The 11,577-nt window shown below is 38.4% G+C and overlaps 1 protein-coding gene across 1 annotated transcript; it reads right to left on the reverse strand.

Moving 5' to 3' along the window:
* Positions 1-6,980: 6,980 nt before the first annotated feature.
* Positions 6,981-10,769, reverse strand: LOC149027463 (auxin efflux carrier component 6-like). The gene is given in 8 exon segments (XM_089162721.1): positions 6,981-7,106; positions 7,410-7,486; positions 7,640-7,797; positions 8,339-8,424; positions 8,594-8,798; positions 9,309-10,075; positions 10,250-10,392; positions 10,395-10,769. Coding segments are annotated over 8 exon segments (1,833 nt in total). The 5' UTR covers positions 10,725-10,769; the 3' UTR covers positions 6,981-7,039.
* Positions 10,770-11,577: the final 808 nt, after the last annotated feature.

Below are 11,577 nucleotides of genomic sequence, written 5' to 3' on the forward strand. Positions count from 1 at the left end.
GGAGGTGTTTGATATATTTGCTAGGTAAGAGGGGATGTGAGTGATATTATCTAACTAAAAGGGGGTGTAAGTGATATTTGTTTAGCTAAAAGGGGAGGTAAGTGATATTTACCCTTTTATTTTTAAAATATTTTCAATATTAATATGGAGGGTTCTTGAGAAACCACCCCCGCCCTTTTCACATACAACCTCTTTGTTAGGATTTGCATTAAAGAAAAGATTTATTGTGTATTATCTTCATGTCATGGCTAAGGTGTGTTTACCTTTTCGTGCTTATTCTTCTTTATATTGTGTCATTTGCAATCAATCCTTTGTTAGTGTATATAAGAATTCTTGACTAGAGAATCCCCAACTAATGTAGTAGTACAAATGGACCATCAATGCATCTTTTATAAGCATTTTGCTTCAGTATTATGCATTTAATTAATGCGCAAGACTATTGTGCGGAAAAAGGAGAACGGATTGAGATATCGGTTGAAATTTTGACCGAGAATTCGATCTCAACCATAGAAAAACAAGTTGTTGAGATCGAAATCTTATCCTAGATCTCAATCCAATAGCCATTAAATGCATGGAATTAAAACTCGAACCTTTGTATAATTTCTTCTTAGAAGGAAAACAAATACTACTAAAATAAAAGTACATCCAAAAAATTAAAATAACAAATTGCTAATCCAAGAATTGTAAACAAGTTCATCTACTCTCAGTTGATCTCTTAGTAAAGATTAAGAGAGAGAGAGAGAGAGAAAATGAAAAGCAACAATGATTTGAAAGTATATATTTTTAATTATGAAAAGATATAAATGTAATAATTTGTAAATCTAAGATACACATGTATAATTTATTTATTTATTTATTTATTCCGAATTGAATTGAGGTGGTCGGGTCAACATGCTGACTAATTGTTCAAAATCTTTTACCTTATTTTATGTAACATTATCTTGGGGAATAGTTTATGCAACTTCCAAGAAAGAAAAATTATGTATATCAGAAAAGGAAAAGAAAATAGTTTGTAGTTTGTGTGGACTATAACAATTCAGCCACGTCGCAAGTCACAAGACTCACAACTATACCAAGAAGAAAGAAAGATAGCCCATTAATCCTTGGTAACATCGACCAAAAAGACTTGGAGTTCCACTTCGACTTCCACTTCCACTTCCACCTTGAAAAACTAAACCAAGAAGAAGAAGAAGAAGACATGCATGGAGGGAGGGCCAAGAGGCCGACAACGTACACAGTAAAATGGCACACAAGTCTTTTTCGTCTGGTCTTCATTGACGGCTCAGAAAATAAACTAATAAGATGGATAATTCAAGACTTTGGGGTAGTTTGACAGTTTGACTGTCGTCTTACTTTTAATTATTTTTACGTATAATTTCTTCTAATGGTCTATAAATTAATGTTACGAGTCTTAATATTACAGTATATTATATTATGTTTGTCTTAACTCTATTAATTGCAGTAAAATACATTCAAATTTTAAATTTAGAGAGACAAAAATACCCTTCAAATGCTTCAATTAATACATTAATTGTATTAAAATATCCTTTAATTTAAACAGAATTAATAGCTGGATATTTTGGATGATGTCTAAATTTCCCACTTTTTATTCTCTGTGATCATTTTCACCCCCTTTTCAAAAAAATAAAATAAAAATGTTCTATGTAATTTAGATTTTAGAGCCCTCAATCTTTTCTTGGATGATAGATCTAGATCCAAAATTCTTTAATTTTTTAAAGAATTTTTTTCATTTAAACTCCTTATTGTCTCCTTGAATCATGTAATACCGCACCCACATGCATCCCCTCACAACCTCCATACCCATCCACCATCCATCATTCGGGAATTCATCACATCTTGTCAGAAATCACCCACCACAAAATCAAAATCAAAATAGAAAATAAAAAATATTAACAAAAAAAAGAAGGAAAAAAAAAAACAACGACCACTTCCCCCACCTTCACTCTCCCGAAATCGCCCGCCACTAGTCCAAGAGCAACTAGCCCCCACACTCTGCAACCCCATTTCCAAATAGGTAAGAAATCAAAACTTGAATACAAATATTTTCATTTAGGGTTTTAGGTATCAAGAATGGAGAAAATTGGAAGAGTATAGAATCGGTGTAGACAAGAAACAAGAATCGAAGGTGTACAAAAAAAAAATCACTAAATCTGCACAGCATCTACAAGAAATATCAGTTTTTGAACTGAAAAACTGCATATTTCAGTTTTTGAACCCAAAAACCCCCATTTTCCCCCCCCCCCCCCCCCCCCCCCCCCCCCCCCCCCCCCCCCCCCCCCCCCCCCTCTCTCTCTCTCTCTCTCTCTCTCTCTCTCTCTCTCTCTCTCTCTCTCTCTCTCTCTCTCTCTCTCTCTCTCTCTCTCTCTCTCTCTCTCTCTCTCTCTCCTATCAATAAGCATTGTTCAATCTTAGCTAACCTAGTTTCAAAATTAACCTCCACAAGAGCCCAACAATGGCTTCTTCGTCTTCGATCATTTGGGTTTATTTTGATTTCAGGAATTTGTTCAATTTTGTTTCTCAAACCCATTTTTCACATTCTTTCATTTGTTCGTCTCAAGAGCTTCCTAGCTAGAAACTTTTCGACCAATACAATTACCTTTCACAATTGAGCAGTTATCTTCATTGGACCTACAATTCAACTAACTCGTAAGACTTTTTGGCTTCTGCTAAAATAGATAGACGGAAACTGAGTATTAGATGAAAGAGACCATGAATTCCACGATTAATTTATAGATATACATTTAATTTGACGTTCATATTCCACGATTGATTTATAAATATAGATTTTTTTTTAAAGCTGCTCTACCTTTCAAGAATTAGGAGATTGAGTTTAGCTTTAAGTTTGCGTATGGTTTGATAAACAACATATATTAGTAATTTTTTTTTGAATCTGAAGTTTACCGGACTAGCTTGTGCACACCATGATTACATCATCAGGGTAGCTTTTTTATATTAATACAGAAATTAAATATATTAATAATTTAACTCTTTTAATTTTATATGAAAAAATTTTGGTTGGTAGATCAGTAAAGTTAACTGGATTAGTATTAGTATTTTTTGTGATTCAAATATAATTTTGAGCACATCGGTGAGTTAAAAGAGAGTCAAAGTGTTCAAAATACATGACTCAAATAATAATATGATAATCATGCTGATAAACGTGGAAGAAGGATATTTATTGGCTTTCGTGCTGCATTCACGTGACGTCGTTACTGATAATATAATTGCCCTTATTTTATATACATGTACACCGGTACACGTACACCGGTACACGTACATGCATGCATGATGATTGATGAGTCAATTAAACCCTTGGAAACATCGAAGTATCGAACGATTGAACCAAAGATGACTTGAACGCCAATCCCATGTGGCAACTGGCAACTGGCAAGGCAAGCCCGCCAGGTCTTTTTTGAGGGCTGAGACTTGAGAGTCTGAGACCTGAGAGAGGAACATCATCCACCATCCACCATCCATCATCCATCATCCACCATCCACCATCCATCATCCATCATTATTAATAAATAACCTTCGAGATATTTAAGTTCAGTTCCTACGATCGACGACTCTATTACCTTTGGAACAGTAGCCAGTAGGTTTTACTTTTCTTCAAACTAGCTTTAGTGCTTCCTATGGAATGGTATTATGGGGCTCTTTGAAATTCTGATTCAAAACATGCGGGTACGTAGAATTGAAGTTGTGTGTTTACATGGCTAGGCCGTCAATCTCGATCGGTGAAGTTGTGGCTTAGTCCAGGACATCCTTCGATGTTCGATGTTCCATGTTCTTGTTTCTTTCAATATGTCTATTTTCATTATGTTCCTACGGATTGTATTGGTCAATGCTGACTTAATTCCTAGCCCGTGCTGCTAAGAAATTCCAGTTAAATCGTGACTGGTTGCAATCCCCGTCAACTGGCTTTGTATCTTCTACTTACCTTGCTACTGCCATTACGCTAAAAAAATCTAATATAATAATAGCATCTTAGATTGGTTAACTCTAGTGGTTTTTCTTGGATATTTTTACAAAGTTGCCAACTACTAATTAATTAATTAATTAATATTGTTCTTAATTTGTATTCTCAGTTTGCTATATGCCTATATGCATGTAATTTTCTCTTTTTGTTCTAACGTACAGAGGTGGTAAGCACCCTGATCATCTGCTTCGATCAGGATCAACATCCAGAAGGCCTTGTAAGTGCCATCGTACTACGTGTCTAACAGTTTAACCTATAATTTTCACACCATGAATTGCGATGTTGATGTACCCTGCTGCCATTTGTTTCTCATGGTTCTTGATATGCTTTAATCTCATCTTTCGAATGAGAAAAAGTTGCGTTTGAGCTTGAGTTCGGTTTAAGAGGTTGGTGGTGCTGGGAGAATTTTATTGCTGTGAGAATGAGATGCTTCTAAATAACGGATGGATGGCACGGTTAAGCGTCTCTTGGGAGCCTTAATTTGCAGATCAAGCTTCTAGGCTTCTAATTTTGTAACCTGTGTAGTAGTAATTAGTACGGTTACGGAAAAAAAAAATTAGCAATTAGTATTATATCTTTATTAGGTGATTTTTTTTGGAGGAAAAAAAAAAAAAAAAAGTGTACTGAATCTCAAGTGTTAATGGGCCGGGCCTCCCTAAAACCCAAGCCCAACCCTATTCATCTAAATCAAAGAAAAGGTTGATGATCCAACCCGACCAGCACGTGGAGCAGTGTCCATACATACTGAGGAACCTCCCCCTAGAGGAAGTAAGGATGATAATGAAGGCAATGAAAAATATGAAATACAAGGTAACCGCTTGTTGGTCGACCACCGTGTAGGAATGGGAGATCATGATGTTTCGGGCAGAGGAGTTGCATTCGTTGATAAATGGTTCAAGGAACTAGATGAAAAACTAAAGAAATTGAAAGATGTAGGAAAAATGGCCTATATTATGCACTAAAAGATAACCCATTTGTTTGGCCCATCTCAGAAGCAGATATGCCAAAGAATTTCAAGTGCCATACCTTTACTATGTTTGACGAGACTAAGTGTCCAATGTAGCATATCATGCACTACAAATCGGTGATGTCCTCACACAAACAGAATAAAGTGGCTTTATGTTGGGTCTATCTAGCTTCACTAATTGATGCGGCATCCTAGTGGTTTTGAGGATTAAAGGCCGGATCAATTTTGAGCAGCTTGGTCAAGTATTTTTGTCATGCTTCCAAATGGAGTAAACACAAAGAAGAGACAGGATATCATGTTCTTCGTATGGCAAGGTTGTTCACAATCAATCAGGGACTTTCTCCAAATTAATGTTCAATAACTTGACCATCAAATAGAGAATCTAGATGAAAGGATGGCTTTTCATGCACTCTATCAAGGAATCAATCATCATCGCCTACTCGAGAATCTCATGCAAAACATGCTAGAGACTTATGTAGACTTGCTTGACTGTTGCAGGCATGCAATAATATTTGAAACAATAAAATCCATAAGGGAAAGGAAAGAGCCTGCCATAGAGACAAAATCTAATAAAGGCAAGCCTCAGTAGAATAGGAGTTCAGCAGGAACTATTAACAGGAGTTGTCGACCGAAGCCCAAAAAAGTGGTCTCCAGAAGGAGCATTCACTCCTCTGAACACAAGGCGATCAGAATCCTGATGCAGATCAAGAGTCATGACTCATGACCTTCTCAAATGGAAAGCTTCGATTTTGACTAGAGGATCAACAACAAGGGTTTTTTTTTTTCCTAGCTAGGTAGAAAACAACAAGGGTTGCACCCTATAATATTTGCTACTGTAGTTGTGACAAACTCAGCCCTTCCACTTGGATGTCCAGCCGCTGCCTTAGAAAACTACACTTGCTACTGGCAATAATATGTATTTTTAGATGAATAATTTACTTGACTGAAAAACACAAACAAAAGAGCTCCCACACCGCTCACGATATCTAAATGATAATGGAAGTATCCAATGTCCCACTGAGATTTTGCTCTTTTTTTTTTTGGGTAAACTGTTCTTTTTATTTTGGTAGCTAGAAAATAGTATGAAAGGATTAAAATATTAAATGGCAAGGATTTATATTTTGTCAAATGTTACAGTGACATGTTTCACCTTCCTTTTTTTGGATATAGTTTTTTATAGTATAATAGTCATAGATGCTTCTCCTATGTAACCCATCAAGCTTTAGTGAAGCCCCAAAGTCATAAGACAAAAAGATCGTTTCTCCATGCTTTGGAACCCCTTTTTTTTCATCATTGAACCTCACCAAGGAAGCAATTCAAAAACATTAATCATGGAAGGAGTTATACTTTTATTTACTAAAAAGATAAGGAAAAGAAGGGACACCTTTCCTTCTTTTTGAGACTTAATGGTGAAAACCAAGACTAACTATGATTCCAGATACAAGATCAATATATGAAAAGAGAAGAAACAAGAAAACACAAAGCTAAAGAAAAGTGCCAATCAAATAATTTTGCCTCTGCCTTTTGTAAGTCAAATCTTTTCTTTTGTTAAAAACTTCATATCCACTCTCCATGCCCACAAGAAAATGTACTCCAATATTAATCATGAGTCATGATAATTCATTTCCTTTCGGTTACCACTAGCTGTGTATCAATACATGCTCAATCAACCAGAGCGGGAAATTGCAGCTTTTTTTTTTTTTTTTCTTTCTTTTGGGAGATCCCTGAGAAAATCTTAAAAAAGAATAAGAAATACTTCGGGTGGCAATTTTGGGTGTTTTGAGCTTAAAAAACCAGTACAGCTTATATGATCAGCATCAACAAAGGACGACAATGGTGTTAGCACGTCAACATGGGAGATGTTGGAAATTGACAGGAATAGTAGAAGTCGGCCTTTGCTTGTCATTAGAGATAAAACTCTATATGTCTGTCACCAGATGGGGACCAATAGGTAGAAACCTAATAAGGTCTGATATCAATCCCCATATATACATGAATGCATTATTCAATACTTGGGGTTTTTTTTTTTTTTTTTTTTTTTTTCCTTCTCTCGATCTCTTGATCATCTATGCATTTCATAGGCCCAGCAGTATGTAGTAGAGTAGAGTCACAGGCAAGGAGACTAGCATGCCAAATATAACCCTGCACAAACATGATCGAGAGTAATATAATATTGTGAGCTTGGGGTGGTGGAGATGTACGTATAGCTAGGGAATATTGGAAGTAGTGGGAAATATAGAACACATTTTAACTGTGCACCGCAAACCGAAGAAGCTAGCTAGAGGTGCCACTATGGTCTATGGGTTTATATGCATGAAACCCTAGGGGCTGCAACTTGGAGCGCTCACTAGAATAGTTATTCATTCACATATTTGGAAAAGCAGCTTTAGTACTTCCTAGCTAGGAGAGGGGGAGGGGAGGGGAGGGGAGAAAGAAAAAGCATACCCTGTACTCAATATATCAGGATGCAACCCATATTCTCTGGCGAAGACGAAAGGTACAATTCCTTGTGGAAGAGCAGCCTGAGATTCATATACCTTTTAGTTAAAAGGATAATGTATATATTTTATATAATCAACAAAAAATATATAGAAGATCGATCGATATATCTTGGATATTAACTGCAATTAATATATAACTAAAATAGGGAAAGAAAAGCTAGCTAATTGTTTTACCTGAACTATGGCAGCATGCAGTTTGACACCTCTTAATCCAACGGCCACCGATGCTGCTGACATTAAAATTGGCCCACTTAAGAATCGAATTGCCATTCCGATGGTCGCCATTTTTGTGCCACAAGCAATGATACTAGGCTGAAGAGCCATGAACAACCCTGCAATTGCCAATCGTTATTTAGTTTAGTTTGTAGTCCAGATATACATGTGAATACGAAGACGCAGACATTTTTTTTATTTTTATTTTTATTTTTATTTTTATTTTTCTTTTTCTTTTTTTCCCCTCTTTTTTTATAGGTAAAACGAAGAGGCAGACTTTAAGGAATGGACACAGTTAGAGAGACCGAGGTCGAGGTCAGTACTGAAACAACCTGTGAGCCAAAATTGTCAATCCTTATTTTGATCTCTATGTCATGTTTGTAGGGTTTAAGTCAATTCTAACAACCAAAGGATTAATCAGCTCGACTTCAGTACTGTGCAATTATTATGTTGCAAATAGTCGAGATTGAGATTTTCATAGTCTGTTTTTCACAAAATATGAAAATACACTTTTGGAAATCAACAGTCGAGATGCTTTTAACTCATATAATGGTGGTTGTACATTAAAATTTACTTACTTATTTTCCCTCCTTTAAATAAAGTTAGATAATTATTACTATTCTTTATTTAATAAATAGACCTTGTTACCAACTTGCTCACCGAGACTAAACATTGCCATTCCAAGCCCTGCGTCTGAGATTATCTTTATTGAATATTTCACTAAATTCGGCATGCCGACACCCCACCTGCGAAAGCAGTGATCAGAAACTTTTTAATTTTTTTTTTTTGGTAAAGGAAACTCCTTAATTAACTCACAGCATATGAACTATCTATCTAGATCTAGAGATAGATATATAATGTGTGTGAAGGTGATGGAAATCAACTCCAAAGTGCATTATTATGTATGGAACTCACTTGAAGGAAATTAGAGACCAGAGAAGGCCAAAGATGCTGGAGTAAGTGTTGGGATTTCGGGAGAGTTTCCGGCCAACCATGATCAATATGAGCCGGACCATGACCAGGGCACGTGGCATCTCTTGATTCGCTTCTTCAACTGGTTTTGAATCTGCATCTTCTGTCCCCGAGAATTTTGAGTTGTTTCTGAAGCTTAGATCTTTCTCTGCACCACAGAGAAAGAAGGAAATTTTAAAAAAAATAAAACAGACGCACTTAATCTTTCAAATGGAAATGTTGCAATCCAACAGTCAGTGACCTTTAGACGTCCACACACCTCAGGGATGTTCCACATTACAACCCGTAAGTATTAAAAGATTTGAGTTACCAGAAAAAGATGAAGAACAAGAAGGGAAAAGAAAAGGGAAGGGAAGGGAAGGGAAGAGAAGAGAAGGGAGAAAACTAATTTTGCTTGAAATTTCTATCGGACGGCCGGCTTGACGGTAATACGGAAAAACGAACTGGGAACTGGGAACTGGGAACTGGGAGAAGGGGGAGTCATGAATCATGATAGAGAAGCAAGGAAGAGACATAGAAGCGTACAGAATCAGAATCTGAAAAGCAGTCTGCAAAAGAGAGCCTAAAAAGCAGGGAAGCTGTGGAAGGAAGCAAGGATGACAAAAACAGTAGCAGAAGGATGATAAGGATCGGATCTGGACGCCCGTGACAATCATACCTCCAAGAACTGGTCCAACATCTTTGCACCCCTGTCTCTCTCCCCCACCATCATTACCACCCTGCTGACATATTCCTGGAGATTCCCACGCCATTTTCAAGTTCACCACCGAGAACCCCGGCTTGTTATTATTATTATTATTATTATAATGTTGATGATGATGATGATGTTGATGATGATGCCCAAAAACCTTCCCACTACCCACCGGAGACCTTATCCAGGTGGGCGTGTTAGCCGTCGTCGTCACCGTTGTTGTATCCAACTCATTGAAATTAGACGCACGAGGCGTCGGTTGCAGCGAATACGCGTCCGACGAAGCATACCCAGACGGCGGCCCGCAGGGACTCCCAGCAGCAGCAGCCCGATACCCGAAAAACAAATCGGCGCTGGCGCTGGCGCTGGCTCTGGCGTTGGCGTTGGCTATCGCGTGGTTGAACTCATGAGGGCGCATCGGCGGAGGGGTGCCGACGGAGTATATTTCTGCCCCGGATAGGTTGGATGCACGTGGAGTGATCGCGAACGACGACGACGACAAGGACAAGGCGGCGGAGTCCGGGGCCGACGAAGTAGACCTTCTGATGCGGACACGGATGCGTCCGTTGCCGTCCAATTGGGATTCGGCTGTTAGCGGGTCCCGCCCGTCCAGTGAGATCACGTCGCCGTCTATCTCAAACTTGGTTATCGCCGCCGCCGTGGATCCCGGAAACTGGTCTCGGATCAGTAACGTAGCCGCTCTGTATTCGAACAGGACAAGCAGCAGCGTGTACCTGCAGCCAGCAGCGACCAACAACATTAATAATTAATACTCAACACTCAACACTCAGGGTGGCTGCAAAAAAAAATAAAAAAAAAAAACATTTCATGACAATAGGAGAGTACTGCAAGCGCAAATTTATAAGTGAGTTGGAAATTAATTAAGTGGTATTAACAATTATCAGTACCAGATGATGCATTGTAGAACAACAATTTGCACCATGAGAGACTGAGTGAATTCTCCGTACATGGATTTGAGCAAGGGAATGCCCATAACGAGTGTGTTGGGCAATGTTGAAACGGAGAAGAGAGTGATCAGCCAGTCCAGACCCCTCCTCCTCCTCCTCCTCCTTGTCGTCGTGATGAAGTAGTGGAGGAGGAGGAGGAGAAGATGGTCCACAAGGACAGGAAGAGGAGGACTAGGATCTTAGAAAGAGTATCGGCCAGTATAAACTTGGTATCCATCTGATATGGGTTGTTCTGAGATATGAAATGGAAGGAGAGAATTGGAACGGCGAAGACGGCGACGAAGCGGTTGATGCCGGAGCATTGCTCCGGAGTGAAGATGTTCCACCACTTCACCGATGCGTAGGCCACCAGCATCGCAAAGTAGAGAGGAACCATGGAGCACATCACCTTGTAGAAATCATCTCCACTTATCATCTTTCCCGTCCTCTCGTCCCCTCAAAAATTCCTGGGATCTTTCGAGGAAAAGAAAGAAAGAAAGAAAGAATTGAAGAAACAACATGGGAGGATGGTGGTGCCCATTGGTTTATATATTAGAGTGAATCTCTTGGACTAGTCACTGGAGTGAAACCAGGCCAATATACAATACAATTAATTGGAGTGAAACCAGTGCCACGTAAGCACTGCTCCCAAGCAAAATCCATACAATTAATAGTCAACCAGGTTTTTTTTTTCACTACCGAATGTCCACAATTAGCGGGGATGGATGGATGGATGGATGGATTCCTTCTTCCAGGGTGATCCTCGACTGGGATTGAGTTTCTCCTGCTCTTTAGGGATCCAGAGCGTCAATCCCTTTTCTATTTTTCTTTTTCTTTTCTTTTCTTTTCTTTTCTCTCTCTCTCTCTCTTCGGTAGCTGAGCTGAGCGTCCATCCTGATTCCTGAGTTAGATTCTACCCAGAGGTGTTTGTCCACTTTGTGACTTTTGCTATTTTATAGAGATTTTGTCATTGACAAATCAACATCGACCCCGTTGATGTGAGGTTACATACTTTTATATTTTTTGAATATAGTATATCTATATGTCTCTAATTATTACCTAAAAATGAAATATATGTCTCTAATTATGGCTGGTACTCGGACATATTTTTCATACACGTTTGTGCGGTGAAGATAATACCATCTTGATCTTGTCGTCCGTCACCAAAATTAATCCCGTCAAAGTTTTGACGTATCAGCACTTTCTCCCTCACAACATTCTTCCCAACATTATAAACAATCACATAAGACAAAATAAATAAATAAAGGAACAACATAAGGATGACCACT

This window comes from Hakea prostrata, chromosome 1 (assembly GCF_041222555.1).
Source record: "Hakea prostrata isolate BN-2017 chromosome 1, UWA_Hpros_2, whole genome shotgun sequence".
NCBI classification, from domain to species: domain Eukaryota; kingdom Viridiplantae; phylum Streptophyta; class Magnoliopsida; order Proteales; family Proteaceae; genus Hakea; species Hakea prostrata.